Source organism: Salmo salar, chromosome 12 (assembly GCF_965601325.2).
Source record: "Salmo salar chromosome 12, fSalSal1, whole genome shotgun sequence".
In the NCBI taxonomy this organism is placed as follows: Eukaryota; Metazoa; Chordata; class Actinopteri; order Salmoniformes; family Salmonidae; genus Salmo; species Salmo salar.
Window position 1 is genome coordinate 57109218 of NC_138302.1, and position 20602 is coordinate 57129819.

The window sequence follows — 20602 nt, forward strand, 5'->3', positions numbered from 1 at the left end:
TTTTGGCTCAGAGACTGGTCTATTTGGATCAGCACCTAGTTGGGGGTTGGATTCAGGACCTAGTTGAACACTTTGATCTGGCTGGGTGTTAGGTTGAGGACTCAGGTGGGTGTTAGGTTGAGGACACAGGTGGAGACCCAGGTTGGTGTTTGGGTGGTTGCGTGGGTGGTAGGAAGGGCTGGTGCTTACCTCCGGACCCAGCTGTTTGGTGGGGGAAGCCTGGGAGCCGGGCACTGGGGAGAAGGGGCTGAGTGGACTGGTGAGGCTTACTGAGCTCAGGGGACTGGCAGGACTATTGGTGCTAAAGGAACCTGATGCCCCACTGGCCACTGTGGGAGAGAGGGAAAAGGGAGATGGGGACATGAGAGAAGAGGAGAGGAAAGGATAAGAAAGAGAATTGTGTAAACAAAAAAAGAGAGGAGAGATTGATAAAAAAAAGGGAGAAGGGAGTTAGATATGCATGTAGCATAGCATACTGTTCATCCAAATACTCATATTTATTCATTTATTTGAAAATCATCTACCGCGTCTAAAAGTGGTTTGAAAAAAAGTTTTGTACATTTCAGACAGATTGAGAAAAAAAAAGCATCAGAGATGTGTGTAAGACTATAGGGTATGTTATGTTGTTGTGAGGTGATGCATACCCCTGTGTTTGGCTGTGTCTGTGCCTCTGGAAAGGTTGCTCTTGTGGAGTCCCTCCCACACTTCCTGAACTCTCCAGAACTCCTTCTGAATGTGTCTATGGACCATCTCACTCTGACCAAGGAGAGTAGGGGGTGGAGAGAAGACGAGGGAAGGAAAGGTGATGCGAGAAGGATAGAGGAGAGGAAAATGTTAGAGAATAACATTTTAAGTATACTACTGAATAATAGCTTGTTAATAACTTGTTTTTGTTATTATAAAGTCTTCTGTTAGAAAACAAGTTAGTTAGTGATGCAGGAGTTACAGTCGGTGGCAGAGTTATAAGACCAGAGTCGTGTGAGAGAGTGACACCTTATTTTCTAAGAAAACAACAGGGTTGCATTGATTAGTGCACACTGTAGCAAAACGTAGCAAAACATTTTGCAACAGAAAATGAAAACATGCATTTTTATTGGACAAGTTCAGGTACTCTCTCCCAGTTTCGGCCCGTTTGCATCCATTTCGTTCCTAGTGAATACGACTGTGTTAGTGAGTGGGTCACAGACACTGCACTCTTATAGACAGTCTCTTCACAGTTCACCACCATGAGCCAGGTTACATTCCATGGAAAGGAGGGACAGTCAGGTGTTTAATGGGGCAGGTTGACTACACAATGATAAATAGGTCATGATGAACATTTTAATTGTGTTCATTTGTTATTGATGAACGATTCATATGCTTTTTAAATTATTGATTAGAAGGAAGGTTTCCGCTCAGCTATTAGCAACCTAGGATAACACTGTGGTAACTGGAAAACAGCCAAAGAAAAGCCCTAGAAGCTAGAATGGAACCATACAGGTGGGTTTATGAGCAGGTGAGATTATAGGATCAGTTCCATTCTAGTCATTTCATTTCTAGGCTTCAAATTCAGTGTTCAATTGGTGACTGGCTAAAAACACGCCACAAGAAAAACGCTGAAGATTTAGGTGGATCACAGAGTAGATGACCAGTGTGGGGTCCTGATGAAGAGAGGGTGTCCGTGTACCTGCCCGCCTGCGTTGAGCTGCTCCCACAGGTCCCCATGGATAGCGTTGACCTCGTCCTCCAGAGCTTCAAACTCCATCCGGGTGGTGGTCAGAGCCTGGGGACAGCAGGGGATAGAGCAGACACTCAGGACCTGGAACTATGAAGGTTTTTCCTAGATCGAAAAGGGGCTTAGGTGGTGGGCACATGCATTTTTTTCCTACGCATGAAAAACCCTGACTATGAATCCATTGACTATACAGTATCTATCACATTGGAGTAGGAGAGTTGTCATCTGATGGTGATCAGATGTTATAGATTACAAATAGTTGATCATATTTTAGATTTAGAGAAATGGGTTATGCTCCATGTCTGTTTCACAGGATACCTTGAAAGGATCTCCTTGATTTACTCATCGAATTTAGATTACAGTATATATAATGGATCACTATGGATTATCATAGATTGCTATAATCTCCCGTATGTGTCTTACGCTGGATGCCTGGGAGAGTTCTCCTCTGATGTTGATGAGCTGGTTCTGCAGTGTCTCCTTCTTCAGCTGTAGTTTGTCTGCAACCAGCGGCTGACCCCGGTACAGCTCCATCTCCTGATGTGTGGCCACCAGCGCTCCCTCTAGGCTGTCCTGGGAACAGCAGGTAACAGGGGACATGTCAGGCAATGGTTGGGGAGTAGGGTGAAGTTGCCCTTAGATTCTGACCGTGGGTCAGTTTTGCATTCTCACTTGATAATGGTTAAGGTTAGGACAGGGGAAGAGGAACGCTAGGTCTTTACCTAGGGGAAACTTCACGCCGGAGTGGTCTTTTATGTTTACTTTCTTTAGCAGCATTTGTATTTCATACAATACCTTATCCATTCTCAGCCTGTGAACAACTGCCTCCTGGTCCTTTAGAATCCTATTTTGCTCACACAGACGACCCAAGAGTTTCTAACAGAGAGAGAGAGAGAGAGAGAGAGAGAGAGAGAGAGAGAGAGAGAGAGAGAGAGAGAGAGAGAGACATTGGAGGAAGTGTGTTTGCAGGGGAGAGGATGGTTTCTGAAGGTTGATTGTTTAAGAGAGGAGGAGAGAGGATGGTGAGATGGAGGGATGTGGCCTTACGCTGGTCTCAATCTCATTGAGTTTCAGTGTGGGGTGAAGCTCCCTGTATGGGTCATGGAACGGAGGCACCTGGGAAAACAGAGGCAGGACTCATTCTTAATACTAACATTATATCAACCAGAACCCTATTCAAACAAATCCATCACAGATCAAGGGTTTGAAAAACAACTCGCAGCCAGAGTGAGCAATTGGAATGGCCCAGATCCATGTGGCTGTAAACAACACTTTATCAATAGCGTAGAACCAAACAGAATAAGTGTAAAACACCGTACCATACCGTGTGCGTAGTACATAATGTACATATGACATCACTACTACATAGGACAATACATATTGAATCAATATTAATACTGATATACTAGACAAATAAGATCCTAATAATAACAAATCAATCACTTTAAAAAAGCATAAATAAAACTGTGATGTTTACAGCATCGAGCAGTAAGAGCCGACAGGGTGAGCTGGAATGCTAAACCCCTCTGTCAAAAGGTCAAAGGTCATATCCAGGTTGTCCATGTCCTTATGGAGCACTGTGATTGGATAGTATGTGAAGGAGGATATGACATCGCAGTGAAGACAGAGGGGCACGCAGAAGAGGGGCGGTTGTTGTGAAGCAACAAGACACAATAAGGCTACAGCACAAGACAGGATATAACATAGAACACAGATGGAAAAACAAAGGAACTTAACAAAGACCCATACAACACTGCACAGTGAAGCAAAATGGATAACTAAAATCGCCATCGAATTGGTTGGACAAAGAAACCGAAAGCTAAAAGAGAGCCTAGCGTCTAACATCCACATGCTAGAGTAGGGTACTGGAGAGAGGAGGGAGAGGCAGGCTTGGGCTTGGCTGTATAGACCTTGGGGGAGACTGTGGAGTCAAGGGGGAATCCTTCACCTTGATTATGTCTAGACAACAGCAGAGCCTCCTAGCCTAAATCACTGGTGACAAGAAAAGCCCTGAAGAGGGCAGTAGCTGACCTCTATGGAAAGAGAAACCTTGCACAAGCTTAGTTACACTCTGAAAGCAGAAAGCCTGTGGCTACAAGGCATGTGCAAATCAATCTGTGCTATAACGGTCCAGGCTTCTTGGAAAAGCATTAGTTAGCTGTTAGTAAGTGTAGAGTAGGCATTTACTGGTCTTATTGCATAGATACATGTGTCTTATTATTAGTTTTTGAAGAGGTGGATAGTGTGAGGGTATGGGAGTCTTTGTGTTTTACAAATAGTGGGTTGGAACTGCTTTCCTTTGGGTTATGGCGTATGACTGGGTCATGGTTAGAAACATTTTTTACTTGGTTACTTATATGAAAAGTTCAAAGGCTTTAGGTGGAAAATAATTTGGAAAACCACTGTTTTGGGGGGCTGTGGGTCTAGCTGAAGCCTGTCTCTCTGGGACACTCTCTCCTCTCTTACTTGTGCGAAGAGCTTTGCTCTAGGGGAGGATCGCTCCACCATTCTGGTTACCATGCCGATAACGTGATCTCTCCCGGTCACCTGGGGCAAAACACACTGCCCATCATTCTCCTGGTTGCCATAGTAATGACAGGAGCCTGACGTCTAGCAGTAACAATCCCTGACTAGTGTTTTTTTATTTTTCTTACATTTGAGAATGAAATTGGATACATCGAAGAGACACATTTCTGTTTGTGTACAATTACATTTTAGTCATTTAGCAGACGCTCTTATCCAGAGCGACTTACAGTAGTGAATGCATCCATTTCACCATTTCATGCCTTTTTTTTTTTTTGTACTGGCCCCCCGTGGGAATCGAACCCACAACCCTGGCGTTGCACACACCATGCTGGCGTCGCAAACACCATTCTCTACCAACTGAGCCACAGGGAAGAGTCCAATAAAGAGTTCCAGTATTGTGGTACAGTGATCTGAAATAGTGTGTATACTGTAGCACTATGAACTGGTCATTATTATGAGGTGTAAGCAGTCAGTGACAGTGAGACAGGGGAAAGAACGTAAGACAGTGGGAGTGAATGTGGACTGTGTTCGTGAGAAACAGGTGTTTAGCAGGTGGCAGAGTTGACAACGTGGACAATCTTCCACATGACAATACATCTAAACAATGTGGCAAACATTGTCAACACAAATGCTGTCAACCACACTATGTGATGGGGTTTAATATAACCAACAGTTTACGGATGATCAGAATGTAACTCTTAATTTCTCACGACTTCTTCTCTGTACTCAGTAAGTTACAAAGCTTTCCCACTGGGCACAAACTGACTGAATCAACGAAATGTGTGACGTAGAATGTATTAAACGATCCGATTTTGTTTGGCGTGTGAGTGTTCCTGTGCAGGGGTAGAGGTGTGTCCAGAGATGCCTACGGTACGTACCTGTTGATCGAGGTACTCCAGGTTCCTCTGGAGCTGCAGGTCTAAAATGTCCTCCTAATAGAGCAGCATAAGCAGCAACAGTGAAAAGGACAAGGACAGTGCAAGACCCAGTACCAGAGACACCAGTGAAACCAGTAGCAGCAGCATCAGTGGCACCAGCAGACGCAGAAACAGACAGAGTGTAAGAGGGAGAGAGAGAGAGTAACAGACAGAAATAAAGAAAGAGAGAGACAAAAAGAGGGAGAAAGAGAGTGACCAAGAATGAAAGAAACAGAGACAGCGAGATAGTGGAGACAGGGAGGACAGACATAAGAACTCAAACCAGATACAACAGGAAAGCACAGCTATAGCATACCTTTAGATGCTGGTTAAATTTTAAGCAGAGGTAGCTGCCGAGGACCTTATCGCCGCCAAGTGAGTGTGTAGGTGTGTGAAAGTGTGTGTGAGTACTCTAGCCAAGTGTCTCCCAAACTTGACATTGGACTCATTGGTCTGTATCTCTTGACAGTGTAACATTCTGTGGGAGGACGTACCATTTTGCTGTGTAGAGAGGGGGAGGCAGGGTAGTTGTAGTGGTACATTCCTTGGCTTAGCGACCTCCTGTCTCCAGGGTAATCATACTGAAATAAGATAAATAACCAGGATGTTCTGGGATCACTATGATTTTGGCCTAGCAACACAAACAAATCTTCACCCATTAACAGCTGACTCCTGACTGAAACACGCGCACACACACACACACACACACACACACACACACACACACACACACACACACACACACACACACACACACACACACACACACACACACACACCCTCTCCCCCACCACTTACCCACACACATACTGTACACCAACACCCTCTCCCCCACCACACACGCAAATACACACACACCCTCTCCCCTCTCTCACCTTGGGAGAGCTCAGTGATCTCCTCAGTCCATACACAGAGGGGTCAGCGTAGATCACATCCTCCCGTAGCCTGCCTGGTCCTCTGTCAAACCGGGCCGAGGGTGAGCAGATAGGCGAGGCAAAGCTATGGGGGCTGGGAGAGTAGGGACCACCCGTGGACGAGGAGGGGGACCTGGGAACGGACCTAGACCTAGGTTGGATGGACAGACGCCTCATGGCGGTCTGGGCTGCATCCATCTGGCCGTAATAGGCAGGGCTGGGTGGGGGGCCGTATGGGTCTCGGGGGGGCGGGGGTCCGTAGAGGGGCCCGTCCCGCAGTGAGCGTCTCTTCTCATCATTGGTCCAGCGAGGGGGGCCCATACGGTCGTAGCCCACGGCTGACACGGAGCAGATGCTGTCAGGGCGTACACCTGGAGGGTAGAGGGGGTACTCCTCCACGTAGCCCGGACCGCCCCCCACGCTACTGTAGACGCTGTAGTAGTCAGCTGGTACGCCACGGTTCACTGTGTAGTAATGAGATGGACTGGGGGAAGAGAGCGAGAGAGAGACGGTTGAAGGGAAAACATGTAGTTGTAGACACAAAAATATAAACAAGTCTTTGCGCCTCTCACTTTCGCTCTGCCACTCCCTTAAACTCACTTTCTCTTACTCATCCTCTCTCCCTCTCTCTCCCCTCCTCCTCTCTCTCTCTCTCTCTCTCTCTCTCTCTCTCTCTCTCCAGCCCTCTCTCTCTCCCATACCCCCCTCTTTGTCTCTCTCTACCTCTGTCTCTCTCACCTGTTCAAGTCCTCCTGTACAGCTATGACTCTGCGCTGGTTGACCCACTGCTGTAGCTGAGTCATGGAGCTCTTCCTCTGGGCCTGTCTCTCAGGGTTTGTCCGTGGCACGAAACCCCGTCTCAGCACCACGTTCTCAGGCTGCTCCCTCACCTCCCTCCCCTCTCTCATCCCTCCCACTGGAGGTGCCTGGGGTGGCCTCCCGTTACCCTGGGGTGGTCCGTTTCCATGGTTTGGGGGGCCGTAGTGGCCCCACCCATTGGGCTGGTGATGGGGTGCACCCCCAGGTCCAAGCACTCCTCTCTCCCCCCTCTCCCCTCTCTCTCCCCCCATCCTCCCCTCCTTTTCTGAGTGGCTGGTGGAGGGAGGGGGCGTTTCCATGGCGTCGACCCCGTTGACTTTGTGATGTGCGGGTTCTCGTGATCCGCGCTCTGGGTCTAGGAGGTCAGTCGTCTGGCCGTTGTCCTCAATGTGTGTGTGTGTCTGGGTGTGTCGTTCAGGTCCTTTGGTTACCAAGGTGTTACCATGGAGTTCCGCTGTGGGTGTGGTGGCCTCGGAGTTGGTGGTCCTGTGGGGAAGGGACAGAGTTAGAAAGTGTGTGTACGTGCGTGCTTGCGTGAGTGCGTGTGTGTGTGTGTGTGTGTGTGTGTGTGCGTACATGCATGTGTGTGTGTGTGCTTGTGTGGACCTCTGTGCAGGCTGTATCTGGACATGTGCAGCCTCGTTCATAGCGTCGATCCACTCCTCCTGTTCCTCGGCAGTCTCAGCGCTGAAGTAGTACGTGCGTGTTCCTGCGTGTTCAGCCTGCAGGCAAAACACAACGGTGCCCTTAATCTCACCTTCCTCCTCTTCCTCGTACCAAACCTGGAACAGACAGAGAGAAGATACAGCGTTAGACAGAGCCTTCCTCACGTGAAACATCACCATCGCCAGCAGCATCATCACACACTTTCATGCATTTTAAGCAAAATCACACACACAGGTCTCAAACGCATGCATTTTAATGTTGCCTTGAATAATTGTCAATGGCCAACGAACCTTTCATACACAGTATTACTAGTATATTGGAGTATGATGAAACAGCTGTATTTAGTTTCAATTATCAGCAAATACTGCACAAACTGTTTCATTGACAGATACATTGGTGAGTAGTTAGAGCATGCAAACCACGGCCAGTTTCGAGCAGTCAGAAAATAGCTCAGGTTAGTGGTGAATATCCAGCCTTTAGAATGGCACCGCAGCAGTCAAGGATGGTCATATCAATGAAGCCATTTAGAACTCAGTCAATGGCTGTGTTCGAATGATCAAATCCGTAATGCATTGTGTGTAAATTGTGACTGACTGATCTACAAGTAACAATAAGCTGTTATTCATGATGCGAGGCGATTTGTAGATCGGTCAATCGCGCCTTGCCTACAATGCTGGCTGCAATGTCGAAATAAGCCCGTTGACACGCAGTTTAAAAACAGTCACTCCGTCTACAGACGCTTGAGAGTAAAACCAACAAGGTGAATCCAGTTTGTCACTCTGTAACAGTTAGTCACCAACGCCATGCAGTGAGCCGAGGAACCATGCAGTTGGGAGGAGGTGAAGAGAAAGGGTGAATACTACCTACATGAAACAAGATCATCTGAGGAACTCTACACAGGCACAATGGAGGACAGCTATGCTCAGGGGTCCTCACAGGTTGGGTTGAGAGGGAGAAGAGGAGAGATGGTAAGGGTCAGAGGTTATAAAGGTCAAAGTTCAGAGGTCAGAGCACATTGATTGGTGGGGTACCCAGAGGGTAAAGGTAGGCAAGGGGATGGGTGAGGATCCTAGAGAGAGGTAAGGGTGCAGTGAGACCTACAGTGTATGTCTTATATTTCTGTGAAACTCAAAGACCCACAAATATCCGGCAAGCACTGGTATCCTGAAAGAAATACTGGTTAATAATGAGAAAATACATTCATGTCCTTTCTCTTCCCTGGTGCCACTGTGCTTGGTCAGCTAGCTCACAGGTCATTCTAATCTACACAGCAGCATGTAAAGGTAACGGAGTTAACACCGTCATTTCTCTCATCTGCCACATGAGGGCAGTAGAGGCATATCAGCTTCAGAGAAGAGTAAAAACTTCATTGTGCACAAGCATGTTGCGTCACTAGTCAACGAAGAGGATTGAGACAACGATGATCTGTTACTGAGCCAAGAGGGCACAGGTGTGCAGAAACAAGTGTGATGTGCACTAAAAGGGGTGCAAGTAAGTTGAGCCATCAAACGATCTATTTCGATGCACTTTGTCCAAAACGTGGCGGCTAGTAGTACACATTCTGCCAGCTACATATAGACATTGGACAGGTGTTCACTGATCCTCCATGACCCCAGTCATCTTCGACACAGTACAGATTAGACAATGTAACACACAGGAACATGTTAATAGATAAAGCACTATGTCAAAGGTCCATTGTACCTGACTACTGTGGAGGTTTAAACCATGCAACCCAAAGCCCCCAAAGACAGCAATCCAAGACAACGAGGAATAACCCTCATCAGGAAGAGTCATGAGAGAAACCCATCCATCTTTCCCCAAGTCACACCTGACAAACTCCTCAACTAGAAATCCCTAAGTATTCGGCACGCATGGGAGTAATACCGCATCTTAGTACATGGTATTGGCTGGCAGCAGTCCAACGTAGGGAGACAGGGAGTGCCTAACGAGGCACCGTAAGTAGGGAGTAGTGTGAGAACACACACGGTGGAACACAGCATACATCCGTATCAGTAGAAGGTAAAGCAAACCTAAAGCGTTGATTTGCTCAATCATTGACTTAAAGGTAATTAGTCTTCCTAGGGAAAGACCTGCGGACACCTTGTACCTCTGTAGACGGTTAGTCAGTGGGGAGAACACAGTCAACAACGGTCAACAACGGTCAATACAGAGAACTACTCTCTGAACAAAAGGAGATACAGTATGAGACAGAAGTATTGAGCAGTGGCCTCAGCAAACTAGTGTTCGACAGAGCACAGGAGGCCTATAGAGACAGTATACAGGACAGTGGCTGCCAAACTAGCTTCCATGCTTGCACCAAACACCAATCACGACAACAACATTCTCATTTGTATTCTAACTAGAATGTAGCCTAACTGTCTTGGAGCAGAGAGCCAACATGTCGTACATTAATATTCTAACTCTAAAACCAAGTTGGCCAAGTTGTCTCTGAGGCCAGTGTGTGTCTGAGCTATAACAACCTTTTCAGCTCTCTGTCCTTCTGTCAGCGCATTAGCAGTCTGCCTGTGATCACAGCAACTCCACACCAGCCGGAAGGAAAGACTGGGAATGGAGGAGTGCTGAGACGCGCACGCCCACGCCCACACACACACACACAGACACACACACACACATACATACACACACACACACATACACACATACACACACACACACACACGTCGCACACACACACCCAACACAATCTTTAAAAGAGCTATTAAAAACACAGACCAAAGGACAACAACGCAATTCTAATCCCAGGACATAGAACACTACTGGCTGTTATAGCTTGACAGCCTGACTGATTGTTTCAGAGCTGGTTTCTCTGCTATTTTATCTATAAAATCTTGTCTGAATTGTTATTGTACATCATCAAGGTCAAAACAACAACAGGAAAAAAATAAAAGAGATTTTAATCTCAAATGGACGACCTGGCTAGATAAAGTCATCTCTCTAGTCCTTTAATTCATCACGTTAACTGCCTCACCAGGCCAAAGTTCAGGTGTATGTGATCTCAAACTGTTGCTCAACTCACACACCCCCCTGGTGCAGTGGCAAAACCGGTCCTGCACACACTCACACAGGTGAGACAATAAGCCGTGCGGGTGTGCGTGTGTGTGTGCGTGCGTGTGTGTGCATGTTCACCAGGATCCACTACACACCTGAGGCAGATCTCACCCCAGAGTCAGTGTTGAGGAGAATAACACTCCCTCCTGTGTTGTGTTGTGACTCATTCACTACAAGGGCCATGGCACGGCAGCTCATACTAGCTAGCAACAGCCATTACTTAGATTGAAGTCGACAGGGCGCCACTTGGCAGTTGTTGGTTTGCATGATTTATATATTAAACAGTTTGGGCTAGGAACTGCAGCAAAATACCCTTTATTATAGAAACAGTAGCTAGTCAATTAGATAGTATAACAGGCATGATATTCAAAATAATCATATTCAATATTTGTACAAAAATTCCAATCGAATCAACGTTTATTCATCATATACACAGGACCCAGAGGGGTGTAAACTGTGCAATGAACTGCTTAATTGCTACCTCTCAACACTGCAATTAAATATCAAAGAGGTAAAAAAAAAATACAACAGTAATACTAGTCAAAAAAATGTCTAATGCAGGAATGGGCAACTTGTAGCCCGTGGACCTCATGCTGCAGAGGTCCCCCAGAAACAAATTACTTTCTTCTGAAACTTGTCAGCCTATTTTTGTTCTGAGAAATGAAGGCTATGTGGAATAGCCTTCATTTCTCAGAGAAATTGAGAAATTGCTAAGAAACTGAAGATCTTGTACAACGCTGTGTATTACTCCCTTCACAGAACAGCGTAAACTGTCTCTAACCAGAATAGAAAGAGGAGTGGGAGGCCCCGGTGCACAACTGAACAAGAGGACAAGTACATTAGTGTCTAGTTTGAGAAACAGACGCCTCACAAGTCCTCAACTGGCAGCTTCATTAAATACTACCCGCAAAACACCAGTCGCAACGTTAACAGTGAAGAGGCGACTCCGGGATGCTGACCTTCTGACTATTGTTGGTGGGCTAGAGGGCCCACTAACAAAATGTTACTTAGGGCCCCTAAAAGGCTAGGGACAGCTCTGACAGCATTTGTGGTTATGGATGGGGGTACACAGACCTGCGAGCCACTGCGGCCCCTCATGAGTTCAGATTTTTTTGTGGCCCCCATCCCCATCAAAGTTGCCCATCCCTAGTCGACTGATATAAATCAGTACCCAGCTGTGAGTCACGCTTGTCAAAGACAACCGCAAGACCAGTGTCTCTCCCAGGCCTAGTGATTCATGGAGGCCAATTACATAGCCATGATGACCAATGCCTGTATCCAAGCCATCCTCCCTTATCTTTCTTTTCTCCTTCTTCTCATCCTCTCTTCTCAGTGTGCGTGCATGCTTGTGTGTGTGTGTGTGTGTGTGTGTGTGTGTGTGTGTGTGTGTGTGTGTGTGTGTGTGTGTGTGTGTGTGTGTGTGTGTGTGTGTGTGTGTGTGTGTGTCTGTGATGTGAGTGTTTCTGTCAGGTTGTTGTTTCTGAAGTTCTATATTTATCCTAGGGTGGTTAATTATAACCTGGACCTAGACAACAGGCATCAGTGCCTGGTGAGAAGAGATAGGCAATCCAGACATCGTTTGGTATGTGGATGTGCTTGCGCACGTGCATATGTTTATGTGTGTCCTTATCGTTTCTAGGTAGCAAACTTGATGCCATCGACGTCTTTGCGTGCCAGGGTGGAGAGTGCATGTTGGCGAGTGCTAGGGGACCTCCCACTGAAGAGAGGATGCTGATGCAAGCCATGGCAATACCATAGTAACAGTAGCGTCAGTACCAGTAGGGTATACTGTATTCACACCTGAGTATACAAAACATTAATAACACCTGCTCATTCAATGACAGACTGACCAGGTGAATACAGATGAATGCTATGATCCCTTATTGAAGTCACTTGTTAAATCCACTTCAATCAGTGTAGATGAAGGAGAGGAGACAGGTCAAAGAAGGATGTGTCCAGGATGTGTCCAAAGGTTTGTGTCCAGAATTGCACCGCTGTTGGGTTTTTGACGCTCAACTGTTGCCCGTATGTATGAAGAATGGTCCACCACCCAAAGGACATCCAGCCAACTTGACACTACTGTGGAAAGCATTGGAGTCAACATGCCCAGACTAATTGAGGCTGTTCTGAGGGCAAAGGGACATACATTATTACAGTTTGATGGGTTGAATATTAAGATAATGCTGTAAATGTATATAAAATCATGCCCTCTTACCCTTCTTAATAGCCTCATCTCTCTCTTCCCCCTGTCTCTCAAATTTTTATATTTTTTACATTTTGTCAGGAAATGCAGCTCTGTCTTGGGTTCTTGGGTTCTGCTGTGGTGCACCGGTTGCACAGCCTTTCCTCTACAGGCAGCCAGGTTTTCCAATGTCTACCCTTCTCAATGGCAAGGCTGTGCTCACCGAGCTTATATTTTGTCAAGGTCTTCAAAGCTAGTTTGCCTTGGGGTACTGTCGATTTAGGGCCAGATAGCACTGCATTTTGTGTCCTAGTTTCCTTGTGCTTGTGTTTCCCAATAGGTAATGTAGTTTTGTTTTGACTGTGTAATAATTTGATTTATTTTCGTTGATTTGATGTTCTGGTGCTGAGGCTTCAGTGTGTAAGTGTAACAGGTTTGTGAACTCAGCCCCAGGACCAGCTGGATGAGGGGACTCTTTTCTATTCCCAGCCCTTGGCATTGCAGAGCTTAGTAGTGATATGAGAGGGAGTCACTGTATTTTAGATGTTTCCCAAACTTAATTGCTCCTTTTGGAGTTTTTATTATTAGTGGATATTGGACTAACTCTGCTGTAGTTTTCCTCTGGACATGTAGGAGAAACTTACAGAACTCTGCATGCAGGTTTTTCAATGGGGTGAAATCTTATTTTGCAAGTGGACCTCACACCTCGCTGCCGTAAAGTGCAATTGGTTCAATGACACATTCAATTAGTTTTAGCCAGACAATTTTTAAAAGTAATTGTAGTGTGTGCAGTACTCTATATATTTTGTACCAATTGAGAACTTTGGTCTAATTCCCTGAGATCTGGATCTTCTTTGGAAAATCATAATTTTGGGGGGGTTTACTGCCAGGGCCCAGGTCTGGCAGTACTGCTCCAGCAGGTCCAGGCTCTGCTGTAGGCCACATGCTGTGGGTGACAGGGAGGCGCAGGTCATCTGCGGAAAGCAGGCATTTAACCACTGAATTGTGGAGGCTAACACCAGGGGCTGAGGATTTTTCTAGAAGAGTGGCCATATCGTTGATGTAAATATTGAAGAGCGCTGGGCTCATATTGCAAACCTAGCGAAAGCCCCACCCCCGGTTAAAGAATTATATTATTTTCTTCCCAATTTTGATGCTGCATGTATTGCCAGTATACATTCATTTAATTATGTCATATGCTTTAACCCCTACACCACTTGCAATAACTTTTTAGAACAGTCCTGTATGCCAAATAGAATCAACTGCTTTTTGGAAGTTGATAAAGCAAGCATAAATGTCTGGTTTTGGTGGACATGTTTATCAATCAGGGTGTGTAGGGTGTCAATATGATCGGTCGTACGATGCTTTTACTTAAGAGATCTCTCTATATCTTTTATTCTAGCTGTTATAAGCGATGCAGGTCATTGGTAACATAAGTCTGGATTGAAGATGTATGATTATCTGCTGTCCCTGTGCTCCGCATGGAGGGGGATCTGGAGTGAGGAGAGCTGAGCGATGAATAGAGAGAGAGAGGGAGGAGAGGGGAGTGGGGTGTATAAGGATTACAGTGTAATAGACACTGGTGAGGGGTGTAACTGGTGTTCACGAAATACTCCTCTCTCCCTCGTTCCATTGAACACTGTGCAGGAGGCAACGGGAATGACGAACAGGGAACGGGCAGATGTGCCAGACGAGTGCAGATGTTCTCAACCGTTAAAACGGCAAACATGCCCCCTCTCTCCTTTCCTCCCTCCCCTCATTATTTCCATCCCATTTCTTTGAACCTTTCTCTTCTACTGTCCTGTCCCCCCTTCCTCCCCTTCATCCCCCCCATCCCCCCATCTCCCTCTCCTCCCCCACACCCCCCCCTCCCACCTCCCCTCCCACAAGCTTCCTGTGATTCTGATGCTTTCTGATCTAATCTGTCTGTGTGTGTGTGTGCATCCATAAGTTCGTAAGTGTATGTATGCGTGTGTGGGCCACGGATGTAGGGATACAGTACACAGTGTGCTTGACTAGTCAAACATGCCCTGGGGCACATTGGCGACACTTCACTCTCTATGTCACTGAGTCTCTGCTCTGTGATTGCACACTGTGGTATTTTGCCTAACAGATATGGGAGTTTATTAATCTTTGATTTGTTTTCAAATTCTTTGTGGGTTTGTGTGATCTGTGGGAAATATGTATCTCTAAGGTGTTCATATATTTGGCAGACGGTTAAGAAGTGCAGCTCAGTTTCCACCTCATTTTGTGGGCAGTGAGCCTCAGAACCAGCTGGCTGAGGGGAATCTTCTCTAGGTTAATCTCTCTGTAGACGAAGTCTTTGTGATGGAATGTGTAGGCATAAATTCTACAACCACCTAAAAGGAAGTTAACAGCTATTTTCTGGATTTTGTTAACTAGCAGGTATAGTCCTAATTCGGTGTTTGGTGTTTGGTACACAAAGTATATTTTTTACAGAATTCTGCATGCACAGTCTCAATTGGGATTGTCCCATTTTGTAAATTCTTGATTAGTGAGTGGACCCCAGACCTCACAACCATGGAGGGCAATGGGTTCTATAACTGATTGAAGTATTTTTTTAGCAAGATTTTAATTGGGATGTCAAGTTGTATGTTCCTTTTGAAAGAGTAGAAGGCCCTTCTTGACTTGTCTCTCAGATCCTTCACAGCCATGTGGAAGTTCTTTTTTTTAAATCTTTAACTAGGCAAGTAAGTTAAGAACAAATTCTTATTTACAATGACTACCTAGGAACAGTGGGTTAACAGCCTTGTTCAGGGCCAGAACAACAGATTGTGTCAACTCTAGGATTTAATCTAGCAACCTTTCGGTTACTGGCCCAAGGCTACCTGCCGCTCCAGCTGAGGTGTTGATGTTTCTTTGTGTGCTCTAGGGCAACAGTGTCTAGATGAAATTTGTATTTGTTGTCCTGTCTACTGGACCTTTTCTGGAACACCATTATTTTTGTCTAATTTAGTTTCACTGTCAGGGCCCAAGTCTGACATAATCTGTGCCTAATATCTAGATGCTGCTGTAGGCCCTCCTTGGTTGGGGACAGAAGCACCAGATCATCTGCAAACAGTAGACATTTGATTTCTGAGTCCAGTAGGGTGAGGCCGGGTGCTGCTGAATGTTCTACTGCCCTTGCCAATTCATTGATATAAATGTTGAAGAGGGTGGGGCTCAAGCTGCATCCCTTTCTCACCGCATGGTTCTGAGGAAAGAAATCCGTGTGTTTGTTGCCAATTTTATAATGTCATAGGCCCCCCACCCCCAACACTGCTTTCCATCAATTTGTGTTGGGGGGGAATTTCCATCATGCCAAATTTTGTCAAAAGTATATATTTTTTCTTCAACAAAGCATGAACATAATAGCGCCGAAGACATGGCTGACGTTTTACATTCTCCCAAACAATTGTGCTATTTTGTTATTTTTTTGTATTTTGTGTAACTTATTTTTTTACTTATTGTGTACATAATGTTGCTGCTACCGTCTCTTATAACCGAAAATAACTTCTGGACATCAGAATAATGATTACTCACCGCGGAATGGAAGAAACTTTTTCCTTTAACGAGTCTGACGAAAAGGATATCCTGCGTTCACTGGAACAGGCCCAGATCCACGCCTTTTGCATGAAGAAAAGATGCAGAAAAGGGGCCACAGATCAGGCAGCCTTCTGAGAATCCGTAGGCAAGCGAGTAAACTCCCACTGCTATCCGTTCTTCTTGCTAACGTGCAATCATTGGAAAATAAAGTTGATGACCTACAATTAAAATGATCCTACCAACGGACATCTTATGTTGTTTCACCGAGACGTGGCTGAACGATGACACAGAAAATATAGAGCTAGCGGGATTTTCCATGTACCGGCAAAACAGAGATGCTACCTCTGGTAAGACAAGGGGTGGGGGTGTGTGTCTATTTGTCAATAACAGCTGGTGTGCGATGTCTAATATTAAAGAAGTCTCGAGGTATTGATAAGCTGTAGACCACACTATCTACCAAGAGAGTTCTCATCTATATTATTCGTAGCCATCTATTTACCACCACAGAACGAAGCTGGCCCTAAGACCACTCTCAACCAACTCTATAAGGCCATAAGCAAAGAAGAAAATGCTCACCCAGAAGCGGTGCTCCTAGTGGCCGGGGACTTTAATGCAGGCAAACTTAAATCAGTTTTACCAAATTTTTACCACCATGTCACAGGGGAAAAAATCCTAGACCACCTTTACTCCACACACAGAGATGCATACAAAGCTCTCCCCCGCGCTCCATTTGGAAAATCTGACCAGAATTCTATCCTCCTGATTCCTGCTTACAAGCAAAAACTAAAGCAGCAAGTACCAGTCACTCGCTCAATACAGAAGTGGTCAAATGACGTGGATTCTACACTACAGGACTGTTTTGCTAGCACAGACTGTAATATATTCCGGGATTCATCCAATGGCATTGAGGAGTACATCACCTCAGTCATCAGCTTCATCAATAAGTGCATCAACAATGTCCCCACAGTGACTGTATGTACATATCCCAACCAGAAGCCATGGATTACAAGCAACATCCGCATCGAGCTAAAGGCTAGAAATACCACTTTCAAGGAGCGAGAGACTAATCTGGACGCTTCTAAGAAATCCCGCTATGCCCTTAGACGAACCATCAAACAAGCAAAGCGTCAATACAGGATTAAGATTGAATCATACCACACCGGCTCTGACGCTCGTTGGATGTGGCAGGGCTTGAAAACTGTTACGGACTACAAAGGGAAACCCAGACGCGAGCTGCCCAGTGACGCGAGCCTACCAGATGAGATAAATGCCTTTTATGCTCGCTGCGAGGCAAGCAACATTGAAGCATGCACGAGAGCACCGGCTGTTCTGGATGACTGTGTGATAACGCTCTCGGTAACCGATGTGAACAAAACCTTTAAACAGGTCAACATTCACAAAGCCGCTGGGCCAGACGGATTATCTGGACATGTACTCAAAGCATGCGCGGACCAACTGTCAAGTGTCTTCACTAACATTTTCAACCTCTCCCTGACAGAGTCTGTAACACCAAAATGTTTCAAGCAGACCACCATAGTCCCTGTGCCAAGGAAGCGAAGGTAACCGTGGCACTCACGTCGGTAGCCATGAAGTGCTTTAAATGGCTGGTCATGACTCACATCAACAGCATCCTCCCTGACACCCTAGACCCACTCCAATTCGCATACCACCCAAACAGATCCACAGATGACTCAATCTCAATCACACTCCATAATGCCCTTTCACACTTGGACAAAAGGAACACCTATGTGAGAATGCTGTTCATTGACTACAGCTCAGCATTCAACACCATAGTGCCCAAGAAGCTCATCACTAAGCTAAGGACCCTGGGACTAAACACCTCCCTCTGCAACTGGATCCTGAACTTCCTGACGGGCTGCCCCCAGGTGGTAAGAGTAGGCAACAACACGTCTGCCACACTGATCCTGTTTGGGATAGGGGGCAGTATTTTCACGGCCGGATAAAAAACATACCCGATTTAATCTGGTTACTACTCCTGCCTAGAAACTAGAATATGCATATAATTAGTCGATTTGGATAGAAAACACTCTAAAGTTTCTAAAACTGTTTGAATGGTGTCTGTGAGTATAACAGAACTCATATGGCAGGCCAAAACCTGAGAAGATTCTATACAGGAAGTGCCCTGTCTGACAATTTGTTCTCCTTCTAGGGCATCTCTATCAAAAATACAGCATCTCTGCTGTAACGTGACATTTTCTAAGGCTTTCATTGGCTCTCAGAAGGCGCCAGAAAGTGGAATGAGGGCTCTCCAGTCTCTGGGCGAAAAACAGCAGGAGTTTTTGTGAGTGGTCCTGCTGAGAACAATGACACTGGAGCGCGTGTGCACGAGACGACTCGATTTTTTTCTTTCAGTGTTTGAACGAATACAACGTCGCCCGGTTGGAATATTATCTCTATTTTACGAGAAAAATAGCATAAACATTTATTTTAAACAGCGTTTGACATGCCTCGAAGTACGGTAATGGAATATTTTCTAATTTTTTGTCACGAAATGCGCCGACGCGTCACCCTTCGGATAGTGACTTGAATGCATGAACAAAACGGAGCTATTTGGATATAACTATGGATTATTTCGAACCAAAACAACATTTGTTGTTGAAGTAGAAGTCCTGGGAGTGCATTCTGACGAAGAACAGCAAAGGTAATCCAATTTTTCTTAAAGTAAATCTGAGTTTGGTGAGGGCCAAACTTGGTGGGTGTCAATGGCCAGGCTATGTACTCAGAATATTGCAAAATGTGCTTTCACCGAAAAGCTATTTTCAAATCTGACACCGCGATTGCATAAAGGAGTTTTGTATTTATAATTCTTAAAATAATTGTTATGTTTTTTGTCAAAGTTTATCGTGAGTAATGTAGTAAATTCACCGGAAGTTTGCGGTGGGTATGCTAGTTCTGAACATCACATGCTAACGTAAAAAGCTGGTTTTTGATATAAATATGAACTTGATTGAACAAAACATGCATGTATTGTATAACATAATGTCCTAGGAGTGTCATCTGATGAAGATCATCAAAGGTTAGTGCTGCATTTAGCTGTGGTTTTGGTTTTTGTGACATATATGCTTGCTTTGAAAATGGCTGTGTGATTATTTTTGGGAGGGTACTCTCCTGACATAATCTAATGTTTTGCTTTCGTTGTAAAGCCTTTTTGAAATTGGACAATGTGGTTAGATAAAGAAGAGTCTTGTCTTTAAAATGGTGTAAAATAGTCATATGTTTGAGAAATTGAAGTTTTTGCATTTTTTAGGTATTTGTATTTCGCGCTGTGCGATACCATTGGATATTGGTGAGGCATTCCGCTAGCGGAACATCTGTCCCTAACAGGTTAACACTGTTAGGGACACATATATGTTGTCTAGTTTCTTGAAATACTTTGCAAATGTAACAAAGCTGAAATGGTATATTCACTATTTTTCCATTTTAGTAAATGCTCTTATCCAGAGCAATCATTTTCATATGTTTTTGTACTGGTGCCAAGTGGGAATCAAACCCACAAACCTAGCATTGCAAGTGCCATGCTCTACCAACTGAGCCACAGCATCATATCACATCATCACAAACCACTTGATGCCTCCATGTACTCAATTACTGTATTGTCCATTGTTCTTCTTCATGGTGATGGAAAGTCTACAGGTACAAACCTAGATGACCAGCCTATGTACAATACAGTAATGTACATTTACATTAAGTGGTTTGTAAGGATCGTAAATTAATACTACACAAACAGTGGTTGCATTCCATGTTATTTTATTAAGAAAAATATTTTATTTTATGTGGATGTTTAGGGTCTTTGCCCATAACTTTGCACTTTTTGATGTAAATGCTTGAGGAAAGGGTGTTGTTCTTTCTAGATTCCATTAGAATGACAATCACAGAGAAAGGGACAGGGCAACAACTCTTACAATTCCAACTATTGAACCCTGCGAGATGCTGTTCTTAATTATACAATTATCTTTTTTGCCAAAGGAGAGATGCTGAAAAATACATTTTGCCTGCACAACAAACCTTTAATTTATTCCGCTAATAGTAGTAAATACCAAGTGCACTACTTTTGTGATTTTTGTATTTTTATTATTGTTAAATAAATTTCAGGGGGCAGTGCAGCACCCTCAGCACCCCTACTTGCCGTGGCTATGGCAAGCAGTAGACGAGTCACAGACAGTCATCCCACCACTCAGACAGTATAGCTAATGGCTGTCATTAACAAGACATGAGCTGGGATGATTTG

At 45.0% G+C, this 20602-nt stretch overlaps 1 protein-coding gene across 23 annotated transcripts in view; it reads right to left on the reverse strand.

Moving 5' to 3' along the window:
- The window catches only part of plekha6 (pleckstrin homology domain containing, family A member 6), a 166921-nt gene that overhangs the window by 34272 nt on the left and 112047 nt on the right, over positions 1 to 20602 (reverse strand). For 14 of the 23 annotated variants that reach the window (XM_082959142.1, XM_082959145.1, XM_082959139.1 and 11 more), the window contains 12 exons: positions 7497 to 7672; positions 6810 to 7376; positions 6033 to 6555; positions 5652 to 5738; positions 5119 to 5172; positions 4181 to 4261; positions 2762 to 2830; positions 2510 to 2590; positions 2138 to 2287; positions 1667 to 1762; positions 645 to 756; positions 190 to 329 (listed from right to left, as the gene is read on the reverse strand). In XM_082959142.1, coding sequence (XP_082815268.1) covers positions 190 to 329; positions 645 to 756; positions 1667 to 1762; positions 2138 to 2287; positions 2510 to 2590; positions 2762 to 2830; positions 4181 to 4261; positions 5119 to 5172; positions 5652 to 5738; positions 6033 to 6555; positions 6810 to 7376; positions 7497 to 7672 — 2136 coding nt within the window. Of the gene's footprint in view, positions 1 to 189; positions 330 to 644; positions 757 to 1666; positions 1763 to 2137; positions 2288 to 2509; positions 2591 to 2761; positions 2831 to 4180; positions 4262 to 5118; positions 5173 to 5651; positions 5739 to 6032; positions 6556 to 6809; positions 7377 to 7496; positions 7673 to 8423; positions 9295 to 20602 lie in introns of those variants that run through there. The other 9 variants (XM_082959137.1, XM_082959155.1, XM_082959153.1 and 6 more) reach the window with 5 other exon arrangements.